This window comes from Gekko japonicus, unplaced genomic scaffold (genome assembly GCF_001447785.1).
Source record: "Gekko japonicus isolate JY-2015 unplaced genomic scaffold, Gekko_japonicus_V1.1 scaffold1481, whole genome shotgun sequence".
Classification (NCBI taxonomy): Eukaryota; Metazoa; Chordata; class Lepidosauria; order Squamata; family Gekkonidae; genus Gekko; species Gekko japonicus.
Window position 1 is genome coordinate 147,277 of NW_015170326.1, and position 17,898 is coordinate 165,174.

The 17,898-nt window shown below is 53.0% G+C and overlaps 1 protein-coding gene across 1 annotated transcript in view; it reads right to left on the reverse strand.

Annotated features, from left to right (window-relative positions):
* ZC3H3 (zinc finger CCCH-type containing 3) overlaps nt 1-17,898 on the reverse strand; it is a gene marked incomplete at its 5' end in the record, with an annotated part of 348,088 nt that overhangs the window by 44,673 nt on the left and 285,517 nt on the right. The window contains one exon of the mRNA XM_015418106.1: nt 2,999-3,183. Within this exon, the coding sequence (XP_015273592.1) occupies nt 2,999-3,183 (185 nt within the window). The remainder of the gene's footprint in view (nt 1-2,998; nt 3,184-17,898) is intronic.

Here is a 17,898-nt window from a genome sequence, read left to right on the forward strand (position 1 = left end):
AAAGGGCACACCCTGAAAGCGGCCAGATAATAAGGCCAAAGGTAATACACTGAATCTCGCCAAAGAGCGGGCTCTACGGAGTTTGGGGGTGTGAAGTTGGTACAGCTAAGAGTCAGGTTGGCCGACTTTAGGAGATATGCCAAAATACAGGGGTGAACAGGTTTTATTAGCAGCATTATACAGTGAATGTAGCTCAGAACACCGCCAAGTCTGTTGCCCTGCCTTCCCTCGGCCCACTCGGCGACTGAGCCTGTACAGAGCCGACAGGCAAAACCCGCGGAATTCTGACAGCTCTTGCAATCCGACACCGCCAAGTCTGTTGCCCTGCCTTCCTCGGCCCACTCGGCAACTGAGCCTGTACAGAGCCAACAGGCAAAACCCACGGAATTCTGACAGCTCTTGCAATCTGTGGATTAACTGAGACAAGAAGCCAAACCAGAGGGTTGGTTCAGGAGCCACTTCCCCGGGCCACAAGAGCTAGGGTCAAGATCAAGATTCAAAGGGGTGGTGGGGAGGGGCACTTAGCTTCATGTGGAGGAGGCGCGAGTCTTCCGGGAAGGGCACGCGGCTCGGCCAACACCCCAGCGGCCCAGAGGGTTGGTTCAGGAGCCACTTCCCTGGGCCACAAAGGCTGGGGTCGAGATCAAGATTCAAAGCGGTGGTGGGGAGGGGCACTTAGCTTCACGTGGAGGAGGCGCAAGTCTTCCAGGAAGGGCACACGGCTCGGCCAACACCCCAACGGCTCAGCCCTGCCATCAGAGCAGGGGCCCTGACATCTGATGCACCACCCTCCTTTCCAGGAGACCTCCGCTGGCCACCACTCACAAAATGGGAGGTGGGGGGCTCTCCTTCTTGGGAGGTTTCCAAGCAGAGGCTAGATGGCCCCATCTGACAGCAATGCGGATTCTGCGAACTCAGGCAGATCGCGAGAAGGGAGGGCAGGGAGGGCTGCCCTCAGGGCTTAGTTCTCGTGGGCCTTTCTTCCACGCCCAGGGAAATGCCGATTGCCACTCTGGGGCCAGGAAGCAATTGTTCTCCAGGCCAGTTTGGCCGGGGAACCTGGAGGATTTTTGTCATCTTCTGAGCGTGGAACAGGGGTCACTGGGGGTGTGGGGAGAGGGGAGGTATTTGTGAATTCCCTGCATCGTGCAGGGGGTTGGACTAGATGTCTCTGGAGATCTCTTCCAACTCCATGATTTTGTGATGCTCGTCTTAAGTCACACAGCGAAGATCCTTGCGTCGTGGTGGCCGCCGCCGCCAAAGCCACACATTCAAAAATCTGCACTGCCAATCAAATCTCCAGTGGCCAATCAGAAGCCTTGCTGGGGGAAAGCCCCACCGGGTCCCACCCACTTTCTAGAAATACTTGAAGGGCACCAGGGGTGGTGTTGGCAGGCACCACGGTTGCCACGGGGCCCACGCTGGGGGCCTCTGCCCCAGGTGCATTTTAAGAAAGAGGGCAGAAGAAAAACACAGGGAGGGAAAGCCAAAGGGGCAGTCGGCGGCTGCAGGACCACTCGGCTGCTCCGAGCAGATTTCCATTCCCCTTCACGGGACTCTCTCTGTTATGCTGAACAATGAAATAAAATCAGGGGGAAGAAGATACCACAAAATCCGACTGGCCATCCTAAGTATATATTTTTCACTTTCGGTGGAAGGTGCATTTCTCATCAAGGATGCAGACCCCTGGGAGAGAGCAAAGTGGGGGTGCAGCGTAACACCCCCCACCTCACCTCCCACGCGGAGGCAGACCCTGCCTTCATTCCCACAGTGGGCAAACCCCCTGCAAATGTGCCCCTGCCCTCTCCGCGCCCCGTTTCAGCTTCCAGCTAATCACTGCCCTGAAATGTTTACCCACTATTGAACACTCCCATGAGCCACATAGGAACCTGCCCTGTACCGAATCAGTCCCTTGGTCCATGCAAAGTCAGTACTGTCCAATGCTCCCTCTAAGCTGTGGAGTCTTGTGAGCAGAAATTCTACTTTATGAGCTACTGGCATTGAAGCTGTGAGCGAGCAAGATGGCTGCTGCATAAATTAGTGCGCTCTGGAGCCCCGTCCTTCCTGAGCTAAGACAAAAATGTGTGAGCCGGAGGTTAAAAAACTGTGAGCTAGCTCACGCTAACTCAGCTTAGAGGGAACATGGCCTGGGGCTCTCCTTCCTGAGCTGAGACAAAAATGTGTGAGCCGGAGGTTAAAAAACTGTGAGCTAGCTCACGCTAACTCAGCTTAGAGGGAACATGGCCTGGGGCTCTCCTTCCTGAGCTGAGACAAAAATGTGTGAGCCGGAGGTTAAAAAACTGTGAGCTAGCTCACGCTAACTCAGCTTAGAGGGAACATGGCCTGGGGCTCTCCTTCCTGAGCTGAGACAAAAATGTGTGAGCCGGAGGTTAAAAAACTGTGAGCTAGCTCACGCTAACTCAGCTTAGAGGGAACATGGCCTGGGGCTCTCCTTCCTGAGCTGAGACAAAACTGTGTGAGCCAGAGGCTGAAAAACTGTGAGCCGGCTCATGCTAACTCAGCTTAGAGGGAGCATTGGCAGCCGCTCTCCTGGGCCTCCGGTGAAGGTCCTTCCCACGATCTCCTGCCTGGACCTTCTCAGCTGGAGACGCTGCTGGGGACTGAGCCTGCGATCTTCTGTAGACAAAGCAGATGGCTCTGCCACTGAGCCTGCCTCCTCCCCTTAAGCCGCGGGTGCCTCTGGAGGGAAGTCTGGAGAACTAACCACGCTTGGAACTCTGGACTCCCCCTCCTGCTGCTTCTTCCCTGAGAGCTGCCAGAAGAGGAGGGGATTCCCTCCTCCTGTCTCCGCCCAGGGACCCAGCCAGCCCAACTGCATTGATTGACGTTTCCAAGCGGAGGCGGCTGGACGGCCCTCTTTGGGGTCTGTTGCGGGGCTATTATCTTCCGGCTGTGCTCCTGCAGAGGGCAGGGGGGCTGGACTCGGTGACCTGCAGGGTCCCCTCCGACTCTAACCTTCTAGGATCCGATGATATACCTGCTTCCTCCCTGGGCTTGTCTCGCTCCGGCTTGCGTTCTTCCTCGGCGGGAGAGGTGGAAGGCGACTGGAGGGAGATGAAGGAGGGCAGCTTGCTCAGCTTGCTGGTTTGCGAGGGGGCCCTGCGGCTCCAGACGCCTCCCTCCGGCTCTGCGCACGAAGGCCCGGGAGGCTCCTCCTCCGTCCTAAAAAAGAAAGAGGCAAAAAGGCTCATAAAGGTAAAGGTAATTTATTCCCTTGCTCGAAAGCCAGTCGAGTCCGACTCTAGGGTTGCGGTGCTCATCTCCGTTTCAAAGCCGAAGAGCCGGCGCTGTCCGAAGACGTTTCCATGGTCATGTGGCCGGCATGACTAGATGCCAACACACACTGAACGCTGTTCCCTTCCCACCGAAGTGGTCCCTATTTATCTACTTGCAATTTCTTGCTTTCAAACTGCTAGGTTGGCAGGAGCTGGAACTAGAGAGGGGAGCTCACTCCGTCATGCGGCACACTCGGGTCTCGAACTGCTGAACTACCGACCTTCCACAGCCTGCAGTTCAGCATCTTAACCACTTGAAGCTCATGGAGGGCCCTTAAAGCTCATGGGCAGCGCAGCAGGATTCTGCAGAGGGGACAGGGAGCTGCAGGTCACATGCTCCGCAGCAATCACGGGTCACATGATCCCAGGGCAGAGGGGGCTCAGGCACCTCCTCTTACCCCGTTTCCCCCACTGGCAACAGGTTGTTGTTGCTGTTACTGGAGCCAGTTTGGTGTCGTGGTTAGGAGCACGGACTCTAATCTGGAGGAACCGGGTTCGATTCCCCACTCCTCCTCCACGTGCAGCTGCTGGAGTGACCTCGGGTCAGTCACAAGCTCCCTCAGAGCTGTTCTCTCAAGGGCAGTCCTCGAAAGAGCTCTCTCAGCCCCACCGACCTCACCGGGTGTCTGTTGTGGGGAGGGGAAGGGAAAGCTGAGACTCCGAGTGAAGGGCAGGGTATAAATCCCATCTCCTCCTCCTCCTCCTCCTATTACTACTACTACTACAACATTTCTATGTGGCCTTTCCATCCAGTTAGGGTCCACAAGGTGGGGATTATCATAAACATTAAAACACTTGAAAAGTTAAAATACATTTAAAATGATAAAATAATTCAATTAAAAACACATAGACAGCAGCAGAAGGAGAGCCAGTAACCATTAGCGGGTAACTATTAGAATCCAATAGAGGGATGCTTGAGGAGGCCTTGGGTCGCCAGCGCTGGATTGGGAAATACCTGGAAATTTGAGGGGTGGAGCCCGGGGAGGGCAGGGCTTGGGAAGGGGAGGGAGCAAGAGAAACTGAGAAAGTCCAACTTCCAAAGCAGCCATTTCCTCATAAGAACATAAGAGACACCAATGTTGGATCAGGCCAAAGGCCCATCCAGTCCAACACTCTGCGTCACACAGTGGCCAGAAATACCAGGTGCCATCAGGAGGTCCAGCAGTGGGGCCAGGACATTAGAAGCCCTCCCACTGTTGACCCCCCCCCCAAGCACCAAGAAGACAGAGCATCACTTGCCCCAGAGCCCCTATCTCTACCTTGTGGCTAATAGCCACTGATGGACTCCTTTCCCTTCCCCTCCCCACAACAGACACCCTGTGAGGCAGGTGGGGCAGAGAGAGCTGCATACAGAGGAGTGGGGAATCAAACCCGGTTCTCCCAGATTAGAGTCCGCGCACTACACCAAACGGGCTCTCAATAACAATTGAGTCCTGCAGCACCTGAAAGATGGACAAGGTTTTCGGGGAATAAGCTTTTGAGAGTCAGAGAGCCACTTTGGTGTAGTGGTTAAGTGCGTGGATTCTAATCTGGGAGAACCGGGTTTGATTCCCCGCTCCTCCACTTGCACCAGGTAGCAGAGATGTAAACTTTATAAAGGACACAAACAGAAAGGGTGTTTTTTTTTTACTTAAAATAAAAACATGCTTAACACATTAGTGGTCTTGCAATATTTTGTTTATTTAACAGTGTCTGGTCACTGACATCTCTCTTGCTCTGAATTATCACATCAAAATGTCTGCGCTGTTGGGGTCTTGACTATGCTGTTCAGGTGTGTAGCTGTAAGCAGCTATGCTGTTCAGGTGTGTAGCAGCAGCAGCAGAACTGGAGGAAGAAGCAGAAGACGACCAGTTCCACTGCGGGCCTGATAGGAGCCTGGGGGGGGGGGGCTAATCCGGCCCCTGGGCCACATGTTTGACACCCCAGATCTACAGGAAAAGGTTCCAGGGCTCGTGTTTTTCTGGTTGTCACGTCATTTGTCCCAGATGTTCGTCCGTCCAGATGTTGTGTCTGCAAGAGCCTGGTGTGGCTTCCCGGCCAGGGGAAACACTCTGACCTTTCCCAGAGGGACCTCCTTCTCAGTGACGCCGTCACACCTCCCGCCATGTCGGAAGAAGGGCCCAGCTCCGGCGCAAGCACCTGCTCCTCCCTCCTGTCGGCTTCAGTCCTCGCCCGCCCAGGAGCCTCCCTCCTCTGAGTAAATCCAGCTAATGTGATGTTTTATCATGTTTGACATCCCTGTCGACGGTGCTAATAAAGACAGAGGGACTGAGCTATTTAAAAAGCGCCTCTTGTCTAAGTCTCCCCATCCTTTCCACGAAAGGGGACCCTCCTCTCGCCGGACCCCCCCCCCGCTCACATTCTTACCCAAAATGGCCCAGGGAGGCATTTTACACCTCATCGACTCCGAGGATGTGAGCTGGGTGCCATTCCAAGTTTATTCTGTCACCCTGGATAACTCTGGAGAGTCCACGCCGCTCCCGACGCTGCCATACAAGGAAGGGTCAGGGCTTCCAAGAAGGGCCCAATTTAGAGAGCGCGTGGGGGAGGGTACGGCCTTCCTCCCGCCTCACAGAGGGGAGGGCCAGCCAGAGACAATGGCCTCCTTGTCCGCTGAGCCGTGGCTGCCACGGCCACTCCAAACACCCCAAGAGGTGATGCAAACATTGCCTAGCTCTCACTCATATTTCCGTCAGGATCGAAGTCCCCTTAAACTCAGTGGGGATTTACTCCAAAGAAAGCACATGCAGGATTGCCGCCTCAGATCTAGGCCACCAGGCGATCTCTGTACACTTTGGGCTGGATAGCCATGTCTCCTTAGCTGTTTTGCGGTACAACAGACTTGCGGGGCGGACCATTCCTCGTCCTGCTTGACAGAAATCGGGCCGTGGCTGAGCAGGGCCTGGAAGTGGAGGCCCCACCCACAAGCGGTTATGTCCGTCCAAGCCTGGGGTGTCAGGAAGGCTTTGGGAATCCAGACAGTTAAGAACATAAGAGCATAAGAAAAGCCAATGTTGGATCAGGCCAATGACCCATCCAGTTCAACACTCTGTGTCACACAGTGGCCAAAAATACCAGGTGCCACCAGGAGGTCCAGCAGTGGAGCCAGGAGACAAGAAGCCCCCCCCCCCAGCACCAAGAATACAGAGCATCACCTGCCCGAGACCGAGAGTTCCTATCTGTTGTTGTTGTTGTTCAGTTGCACAGTCAAGTCCGACTCTTTGCGACCCCATGGACCAGATCACGCCAGGCCTTCCGGTCTTCCGCCGTCCTCTGAAGTTTGCTCAATTTCATGTTCGTTGCATCGATGACACTGTCTGACCATCTCATCCTTTGCCGTCTCCGTCTTCTTTGACCTTCGATCTTCCCCAGCATCAGGGTCTTCTCCTCCAGTGAGTGCTCCCTTCTCATTGGGTAGCCAAAGTATCTGAGCTTCAGCTTCAGTCTCTGGCCTTCCAGAGAACAGTCAGGGTGTTGGATCCCCAAGCATCGAAGAGAGCCCCTATCTATACCTTGTGGCTAATAGCCACTGATGGACCTCTGCTCCATATGCTTATCTAATTCCCCTTTGAAGCCGTCCATGCTTGTAGCCGCCACCACCTCCTGTGGCAGTGAATTCCATGTGTTAATCACTCTTTGGGTGAAGAAGGACTTCCTTTTATCTGTTCTAACCCGACTGCTCATCAATTTCATTGAGTGCCCACGAGTTCTTGTATGGTGAGAAAAAGAGAAAAGGACCTGTTTCTCTACCTGCTCTATCCCAGGCATAATCTTATAAACCTCGATCCTGTCGCCCTCAGCCGTCGTTTCTCCAAGCTAAAGAGCCCCAAGTGCTTTAACCTTTCTTCATAGGGAAAGTGTTCCAGTCCTTTTATCATTCTAGTTGCCCTTTTCTGCACTTTCCCCAATGCTATAATATCCATTTTGAGGTGTGGTGACCAGAACCGTACACAGTACTTCAGATGAGGTCGCACCATCGATTTGTACAGGGGCATGATGACAGTCAACCCCGGGAAAGTCGCTCACCCCCGCAGGGACTAGCCTACAGTACCAGACCATTGTGAGGAAGATGCCAGAGAGAACACACCGTCTCCTCTCCTGAGGCCTTCTTTGGATTTGTGCTGAGACCCCCTCAGAGCTATTTCTCCCAGAGCTCTCTCAGCCCCGCCTACCTCCCGGGGTGTCTGTTGTGGGGAGGGGAAGGGAAAGGAGTTTGTCAGCTGCTCTGAGACACCTTTGGGTGGTGAAGGGCGGGGTACAATCTCCTCCTCCTCCTCCTCCTCAGCCCCAGAGCTCGCCGGATGACTTAATGGGCCCTCGAGGCATGCCTGGCAAAGGTTTCAGATGCCAAGGGAATTGGTTGGTCACTTAGGAAAGGTATAAGCCCTGCTTCCGTTTCTAAAAATGCCCGGGGCAGGGAATGCCCCCTCTGCGGGCAGAAAGCAGGCGGTGATGCACAAAGGCAAAACCAAAACAGAGGCCTCAAAAGACAGAAGACAAAAGAGGCGGCCTCTCCATCGTGCTACCAGCTGTGCCCAACGGTTATCCCTTGCTTCATCATTCATTCTCACAACCAGTGTTCCCTCTAAGATGAGTGCGTGTGAGCTAGCTCACAGTTTCTTAGCCGGCTCACACATTTTTCTTAGCTCAGGAAGGGAAGGCTCCAGAGCAAACTGATTTATGCAGCAGCCAAATTTGTTGTTGTTGTCATTCAGTCGCACAGTCGAGTCCTACTCTTTGCAACCTCATGGACCCCATCACGCCAGGCCAAACGGCTCGCTCACAACTTCAGTGCCAGTAGCTCGCAGAGTAGAATTTTTGCTCACAAGACTCCGCAGCTTAGAGGGAGCATTGCTCACGACCCCCCTGAGGGGCAGGCCGTTCCTTTCCCCACTTTACAGATGAACAGAAAGGACCTGATGGCCAAAATCGTCTTGAGGAAAGGTTTCCAAAGGCTCAAGTTTTTTGTGCCAGGAAGCCCTGGGTAGGGCTGGTCAAGACCAAGAGAGGGGTGCCCCACCCCGCCCCACCCCACCCCACCATCTCCACCCTGCACTGCAGTCCGCTTCTCACTGCCCATGGAACCTTATGGGGTCCCCAAGCGTTTCAGCCCCACAGTGCTTTCGGGTGCCTCCTCCTATCACAAGGGAATGATGGGGGGCGGGGAACACTGGCCCCAACGCCAGGTGCCAGGTTCACCACCCCAAAACCCTACTGTCACAAGGGGCGGGGTTGTGGCTCAGTGGCAGAGCCTCTGCTTGGCACACAGAAGGTCCCAGGTCCAATCCTTGGCATCTCCAGTTTGAAAAGGACCAGGAAGGAGGTGAAGCGAAAAGACCTCTAGCTGAGTCCCTGGAGAGCGGCTGCCAGTCTGACTAGACGGTACTGACCTCGATGCTAGGCTGCTTCATGTGTTCAAGGCATTACGGTTCTGAGGGCGCCAGGGAGGAAACAGGAAGGGGGTGTTTACTAGATGCAGCCTAGCCTGGGGAGGAGTCTCCTGGGGATCAATTGGGTGGTGGAAGGTGAGCTGGAGAGAACATCAGAAGAGCCCTGCTGGATCAGACCAGTGGCCCATCCAGTCCAGCCTCCCGTCTCACACAACGACCAACCAGTACTTCTGGCAGCCAACAGGGCACAGAGGCTGAGGCCTTCCCCTGATAAGAACATCAGAAGGGCCCTGCTGGATCAGACCAGTGAGGATCAGACCAGTGTCTCACACAGCAGCTAGCCAGTTCCTCTGGAGGGCCAACAGCAGGGCAGAGAGGCCGAGGCCTTCCCCTCATAAGGACATCAGAAGAGCCCTGCTGGATCAGACCAGTGAGGATCAGACCAGTGTCTCACACAGCAGCTAGCCAGTTCCTCTGGAGGGCCAACAGCAGGGCAGAGAGGCCGAGGCCTTCCCCTCATAAGGACATCAGAAGAGCCCTGCTGGATCAGACCAGTGAGGATCAGACCAGTGTCTCACACAGCAGCTAGCCAGTTCCTCTGGAGGGCCAACAGCAGGGCAGAGAGGCCGAGGCCTTCCCCTCATAAGGACATCAGAAGAGCCCTGCTGGATCAGACCAGTGAGGATCAGACCAGTGTCTCACACAGCAGCTAGCCAGTTCCTCTGGAGGGCCAACAGCAGGGCAGAGAGGCCGAGGCCTTCCCCTCATAAGGACATCAGAAGAGCCCTGCTGGATCAGACCAGTGAGGATCAGACCAGTGTCTCACACAGCAGCTAGCCAGTTCCTCTGGAGGGCCAACAGCAGGGCAGAGAGGCCGAGGCCTTCCCCTCATAAGGACATCAGAAGAGCCCTGCTGGATCAGACCAGTGAGGATCAGACCAGTGTCTCACACAGCAGCTAGCCAGTTCCTCTGGAGGGCCAGCAACAGGGCAGAGAGGCCTCGGCCTTCCCTTGATAAGAACATAAGAAGAGCCCTACTGGATAAGAACAGTGGTCCATCTGGTCCAGCATCCCGTCTCACACCGTGGCCAAACAGTTCCTCAGGAGGGCCAACAAGAAGCTGAGGCCTTCTTCCGATGTTGCTTCCTGGCATTAGGATTCAATGGCTGACTGCCTCTGAACATGGAGGTTCCCTTTAGACACGAATAAAACTGTCCTATGTGTTGACGAGCTCGAGTGTGTCCAGAAGAGGGCAACCAGGATAGTGAGGGGGTTGGAATCCAAGTCTTACGAGGAAAGGCTGAAAGAGTCGGGTCTGTTTAGGCTGGGAAAGAGAAGGCTTAGCGGGGGCATGATTGCAGTCTTCAAGTATCTGAAGGGCTGTCGTGTAGAAGATGGAGCAGATCTCTTCTCTCTTGCTCCAGATGGCAAGACTAGATCTAATGGGTGGAAATCACAAGGGAGTCGTTACCGGCTAAATATCAGGAGAAACTTTCTGACTGTCAGAGTGGTTGAGCAGTGGGACAGACTGCCTCGGGAGGTGGTGGATGCTCCTTCGATGGATGTTTTCAAGCGGAGGAGGCTGGACGGCCATCTTTCGGGTATGTCGTAGGGCTATCTTTCGGCTCTGCTCCTGCAGAGGGCAGGGGGTTGGACTAGATGACCTGCGAGGTCCCTTCCAACTCTAACATTCTATGATCCTATGAATTTGTGTAATCCCCTTTAGCTATCTATGCCTGTGGAGAGGAGGAGGGGAAGAAGGAAAGCTGGATCCCTCATTACCCCCCCCCCTTGAGGCGTCACCCCACCCTCCCCACTGAGTCCTGCTGTGATCTCGGGGTGGGGTGGGGGCTCCATTTGAGCACAGGCTGCTCCCAGCACAAAACACTGCTGCCCCCAAGAGGCAGGACTTTTGGCAGGGTAGGGGACGTGGACACGTGGCCGGGAAAGGGCTGGTTGCCCCGGCGCAGACAGACTTGGCTGCTGGGATGCCAGTGAGGAACGGTGGAGAGGCCCTGGCAGAGCAACCGCGGACCGAATTAGCAGGCCCTCACCTCTTCTATTCTGGGCCTACATAAATATATCTGCTCTCTTCGGTAAGGCAGAGGTGGCTCACTCTCTCAGCATGGGGGGGGGGACACAAATCCCCCACCAACCACCAGGAGACGGCTCATTTGGGAGAAAAGAAGAAGTTCCATCCAAAGAAGAAATCATTTATAAGCCAGTTGAAACGGCGGGAATGGACAAATTAACTTTACAACTACAAGATAAAAAAAGAAGAAATCTTTGAGGAAACTTGGTCAAGACTATATAAATGGACTGAGAGATATCTTCAAAGTTGTACAACATCATGATTAAAACATAAGTTTTTATATTTTAGATTGTTAAATTGATCTAGGTGCATAAATAGAATTATTCCATCTATGTAAAAGTTAAATAGTTACAATGAGTACATGCTTCTTATTTGTGGTGAGTGAGTTCCTTTCTATCTGTAGATGTTGCTCTTTTCCTTCCTATGTAGAAAATCAGTAGAATCCAGGGCTATTTTTGGGCAGGGACGCACAGGAACGGAGTTCCGGCTGGCTCCCGAGTTGGCCACGCCCAGCAGGAACTCATTAGCATAATAGGCCACACCCAACAGCAGAAACTCATTAGGATTGGCTACATTAGGGGTGTGTGGCCTAACATGCAAAGGAGTTCCTGCTACAAAAAAAGGCCCTGGTTTTGACAACAAACAAGGTAAACAGAATAAGAAGGGAAAGGTGGGTGTGGCTGGATGAGCACACTTCTGGGAACATGGGGGGGTGGCCTAATGTGCTAATGAGCTGTGCTGTCAGGGGTGTGGCCTATTATGCTAATGAGTTCCTGCTGGGCTTTTTCTACAAAAAGAGCCCTGGTAGAATCTATTTTTTTTTAAAAAAGAATGCAGCTCATTTGCATAGCTTGGAACCACGCAATTGATACCATTTGCAAACCGCAAAGCATTTAGACCTTTGACCCTTTGAGGGAATAATCCAGTACGATTCTTTATTAAAATACTTTGATAAGGCTAGGCAATAGATGGAAGCATTTCTGGCTGATTAACTGCCCAGTTGATTAGTCAATTAGATTGAAATAAATTTCCTTTCTACACAAGAGGTGAATCTTGGCTTACAGCTGACAAGGCAAATCGCGAAAGCTACTCCTGATGGTTTTCTTTCGATGGCTCCTGTTTTGGTAACACAGCAGCACCGGGAGAAACTCTGAAAAACAAATTCTGAAAAGTTCCCCTCCTCTTTGGCTTGCAGTGCACCCATTAAAATTCCCACCACCGATGCTCCCTCTAAGCTTGTGAGTGGAGTCTTGTGAGCAAAAATCCTACTTTGTGAGCTGCTGGCATTAAAGTTGTGAGCGAGCGATTTGGCGACTGCATCAATCAGTTTGCTCTGGAGTCCCATCCTTCCTGAGTTGAGACAAAAATGTATGAGCCAGAGGCTAAAAAACAGTGGGCTAGCCCACACAAACTCAGCTTAGAGGGAACACTGCCCACCCACCCTTACTGATTAAAATGGACACCTACTGCTTGACCAATTGCAGTGGATTAATCTAGCAATCCAACGCTAAAAAGCTTTGCAAATTCCAATGTTTAAGCTTAAAGCATTACCCTAGAAAAAAGAAGAAGAAGAAGAAGAGTTTGGATTTATATCCCGCCCTTCAGTACCCAAAGGAGTCTCAGAGCGGCTTACAAACTCCTTTCCCTTCCCCTCCCCACAACAGACACCCTGTGAGGCAGGTGGGGCTGAGAGAGCTCTGACAGAAACTGCTGAGAGAACTCTTGACAGAAACTTTACTCATCTGTCCTAGCCCATTATTACCAACTCGCCGTGAGTGCTAAAATGGTGGTACTGCGTGGAGCTGTGGCCACTAAGGATACTATCCTGATGACGTCATCTGTTCCCTTGTTAGATATCATGGCGAGCACTTAAGTTGTATTGAGTGTTTTTAAATGCAGTTTTAATGTCTTATGTATTGGGCATTGGCCCCATCTGTACGCCGCCCTGAGCCCGTTCGCGGGCAGGGCGGGCTATAAATTTAAATAAATAAATAAATAAATAAATAAATAAATAAGAACAGCTGTGCCAGAGCTACGGCTTGCCCAAGGTCATCCAGCCAAGTGCAAGTGGAGGAGCGGGGAATCAAACCCGGTTCTCCCAGATTAGAGTCCGCGCACTTAACCACAACACCAAACCAGACTTACAATGGTCGAAACTGTGTATATGTGTGCAAGATGCACCGTCAGGTCAAAGCCGACACAGTAACCTTGTAGGGTTTTGAAGGCAAGAGACTAACAGAGGTGGGCTTGCCATTATCTGCCTCTGCGTAGCAACCCTGGACTTCCTTGGTGGTCTCCCATACAAAAACTAACCAGGGCTGACTTTGCTTAGTTTCTGAGAGCTGGCATGGTCAGGCTAGCCTTGGGCCATCCAGGTCAGGGCTATCTAAATTGTAAAAAGGTAAAGGTAAAGGTCTCCCTTGCTCGAAAGTCAGTCGAATCTGACTCTAGGGTTGCGGTGCTCATCTCCGTTTCAAAGCCGAAGAGCCAGCGCTGACTGAAGACGTTTCCGTGGTCATGTGGCCGGCATGACTAAACACCAAGGCGCACGGAACGCTGTTACCTTCCCACTGAAGTGGTACTTATTTATCTACTTGCAATTCTTGCTTTCGAACTGCTAGGTTGGCAGGAGCTGGAACTAGAGACGGGAACTAGAGACGGGAGCTCACTCCGTCATGCGGCACTCGGGTCTCAAACTGCTGAACTACCGACCTTCCACAGCCTGCAGTTTACCACTTGAGCCACCGCAGCTCCTAAATTGTACACTACACTAAATTGTAGTGCAGCCAAATTCCAAGATGGCAAGCCAGCCAATGGAGAGGCTGGAGCAAGTCATGTGACATCCCATAAGCTGGGACTGTTGCTTTGGCCTGAACAACAGAGGGAGATGTTGGCTGTCCTACCTGCCCCTAGCTTAAACTGGACTTTCAAAGCCAGTCCAAGGATCCTGGCCCAGACGGCCTGACCAGCAAGGACAGTGGCTAACAGCCACCGATGGACCTCTGCTCCAGATGTTTATCCAGTTCCCTCTTGAAGCCGTCCATGCTTGTAGCCGCCGCCACCTCCTGTGGCAGTGAATTCCATGTGTTAATCACTCTTTGGGTGAAGAAGTACTTCCTTTTATCCGTTCTAACCCGACCGCTCAGCAATTTCATGGAGTGCCCACGAGTTCTTATAATGTGAGAAAGGGAGAAAAGTACCTCTTTCTCTACCTGCTCTTTCCCATGCATAATCTTATAAACCCCATTAAGGCCCCCCCCAGTCATCGTTTCTCCAAGCTAAAGAGCCCCAAGCTGTGAATCACAGCATAATTAAGCTATGCTAAAAGCCCAGGGCCGCGGTGGCACAGGTGGTTAAGACGTTGAACTGAAGACCGGAAAGTCGGTAGCTCGGCAGTTCGAGACCCGAGTGCCGCATGACGGAGTGAGCTCCCGTCTCTGGCCCCAGCTCCTGCCAACCTAGCAGTTCAAAAGCAAGAAATGGCAAGCAGATAAATAGGTACTGCTTCGGTGGGAAGGTGTCAGCGTTCCGTGCGCCTTGGCGTCTAGTCATGCCGGCCACATGACCACAGAGAAGTCTCCGGACAGTGCTGGCTCTTCAGCCTGGAAATGGAGATGAGCACCGCATCCCTAGAGTCGGATTCGACTGGCCTTCGGGCAAGGGAAACCGTCACCTTTACCTAAAAGCCGAGGAGGAAATGGGGTCCACTTTTCAGCCAAAGATGATGTCTGTGTGGGGTCATCTTTGATACTCAGCGGAGATGCCTGAGGCCTAGGTTGCCAGCTCTGGGAAATACCTGAAGATTTTTGGGGGGTGGTGCTTGAAGGGAGCAAGGTTTGGGGAGGGGAGAGACATTAGTTGGATACAATGCCGAATAGTCCAACCTCCAAAGCAGCTACTTCCTCCTTGGGAACTGATCTCTGTAGTCCGGAGATCAACGGTAATAGTGGGGAGATCTCCGGGTGCCACCTGGAGACTGCCAACCCTATGAGGCCTGGTTCTCGTGGACTCCAAAGCTCATGCGATCCTTTCCACAGAGTCATCAGTACAAACTGGGGGGGGAAGGGGGGGTCCTCTGGGAGACAGGAGTCTGTAGCGTTAGGATAACAAAAGTGATCAATAGCCCCCAAGGGCACGCGGGACGAGCGTCTCTGCACTGTTATTTTATGCGGAGAGCTGCCGACACGTTCAAGTCTGAGGCGGCGCGAACTCGGGCATGCCACTGCCGCCTGTTGGAGCCTCGTCGGTCTCCCTCTAAGCTGCGGAGTCTGGTGAGCAAATATCATACTCTGTGAGCCGCTGGCATTAAAGTGGTGAGCGAGCGATTTGGCGCCTGCATACATGAGTTTGCTCCGGAGCCCTCCTTCCTGAGCCGAGATGAAAAATGTGTGAGCCGGAGGCTCCGAGGGAACACTGTGTACAACATACATTGACATATAAATAAATAAGTTAAACACCTTCAATAAAACAATTAAAGAGAGCCAGTTTGGTGTAGTGGTTAAAGTGCGCGGACTCTGATCTGGGAGAGCCGGGTTTGATTCCCCACTCCTCCACTTGCACCTGCTGGACAACCTTGGGCAAGCCGTAGTTCTGATAAGAGCTGTCCTTGAAAAAGAGCAGTTTCTGTCAGAGCTCTCTCAGCCCCACCTCCCTCACAGGGTGTCTGTTGTGGGGAGGGGAAGGGAAAGGAGTTTGTAAGCCGCTCTGAGACCCCTTTGGGTAGTGAAGGGCAGGGTATAAATCCAAGACCTGGCAATCCGGCCAAATCTCAGGAGTGCCCCAGGAGTCCAGCAGTCTCGCCGCCCCGCAACCGGTTCTTCATTTAAGCACTTGCTGTCTGCCTGATTCAACTGCCCATGAGCTTCATTGGATCAGTTTGGTATAGTGTTTAAGTGCGCGGACTCTAATCTGGGAGAACCGGGTTTGATTCCCCACTCCTCCACTTGCACCTGGCTGGATGACCTTGGGCAAGCCGTAGTTCTGATAAGAGCTGTCCTTGAAAAGAGCTGTTTCTGTCAAGAGCTCTCTCAGCCCCACCGACCTCACAGGGTGTCTGTTGTGGGGAGGGGAAGGGAAAGGAGTTTGTAAGCTGCTCTGAGACTCCTTCAGGTAGTGAAGGGCGGGGTATAAATCCAATCTCTTCTTCTTCTTCTTAAAACAATACAGTGCAGTAATTGAGTCATCTGAGGGCATCAGATATCAATCTTTGCCTGCCCCATGGAGGGAGGCCAGGCTTGACGGTGAGCCGCGGTTGCCCTCCACGAAAGGCCTGGCGGAACGTCTCTCCCTTGCAGGCCCTGCGGAACTGTCACCAGGCAGAGAGTTCCGCCAGGCCGGGGCCAGCCCAAAAGGCTTGTCTAGATCAATACTTCCCTTTCTACACAAGAGGTGAGTCTTGGCTTACAGCTGACAAGGCAAATCGCGAAAGCTACTCCTGATGGTTTTCTTTCGATGGCTCCTGTTTTGGTAACACAGCAGCACCGGGAGAAACTCTGAAAAACAAATTCTGAAAAGTTCCCCTCCTCTTTGGCTTGCAGTGCACCCATTAAAATTCCCACCACCGTTGCTCCCTCTAAGCTGTGGAGTCTCGCGAGCAACAATTCCACTTTGTGAGCTACTGGCGTTAAAGTCGTGAGCCGGCGATTTGACGACTGCATACATCAGTCTGCTCTGGAGCCCCATCCTTCCTGAGCCAAGACAAAAATGTGTGAGCCGGAGGCTAGAGAACTGTGAGCTGGCTCACACCGACTCAGCTGAGAGGGAACACTGGCGACTCTGCCCTTTCTGTGCACCGGCCCGTTTCCCCGCCCTCCTTGCCTCGCGGATTGGGCGCCACAAGAGAAATGTCACAGGTGGGCTCCGCGGGATGACCTGCAGGAGCACATGGCCTTGCCGGGCAATTCCAGCTGGTGGAGGAGAGAGACCTGGTCATTTCAGTCCTGATCCTTCACATCTTCAGCTGCCCCCCCCAATACTTTGGAAACACGTGCCACGGTTCTGTGTAACCACAGGAAAACTACGGAATGTGGAATGGGGCATAGAATTCAGCTCGTTTCCTTTCTTTTAAAAAAATCAAAGCATCAAGGGTCTTGTTCTCGTGGCTTCCAAGGTGTTCTTCAAAACGCACGTGTGGACGGGAGGTGGCGAAGCTTCAGAATCAGGATAAGATTTTGAGGGGAACTTCAACGCCCTGCGACGTTCTCCCAATTGCTTCCGTGACCGGCCAGGGAGAATTATGCAAAAAAACCAGCAAGAGAAGTGGCCCGAACCAAGTGGAGGGGCCGTGGCTCAGTGGCAGAGCATCTGCTTGGTTCGATCTTCCCTGCCATCTTCAGTTTTAAAAACGAGAGGATCAGGTAGGAGGTAATGGGACCTGAGACCAATGCTCCCTCTGAGTCCTGTGAGCAAAAATTCTACTTTGTGAGCTCCTGGCCTTAAAGTTGTGAGCGAGTGATTTGGCTGCTGCATCAATCAGGTTGCTCTGGAGCAATGCTCCCTCTAAGCCATGGAGTCCTGTGAGAAATAAATTCTACTTTGTGAGCTCCTGGCCTTAAAGTTGTGAGCGAGCGATTTGGCTGCTGCATAATTTAGGTTGCTCTGGAGCCCCGTCCTTCCTGCGCCGTGACAAAAACGTGTGAGCCGGAGGCTAAAAAACTGTGGGCTGGCTCACACTGACTCGGCTTAGAGGGAACACAGCCTGAGATCCAGGAGAGACGCTGCCAGTCTGAGTAGACAATGCTCAACCTGGTCTGATTCAGTAGGAGGCACTTTCGCATATTTCTGGAGCCGTTGTCGCTCAGTGGTAGAGCCTCTGCTTGGCATGCAGGAGGGCCTGGATTGGCACCTCTTGTTAAAAGATCTGACAGCAGGTGATGCGAGAGCCACTGCCAGTCTGAGTAGACAATACTGGCTAAGATAGAATGATGATCTGATTCAGGGGTCATTTCCTGCGGGAGCGCACAGGAGTGGAGCTCCAGCAGTAAGGGGCTCAGGGGGTGGGCACATGCAACAGGCGCCGCCCCCTGCTCCCAGCAGCCCTCAGTTGGGCCACGAGGAGCAAGAAGCAGCCAGGTAAGTTGCAGAGCCTCGCCCCACCGGCCTCGCTCCCAACCGCGCCACC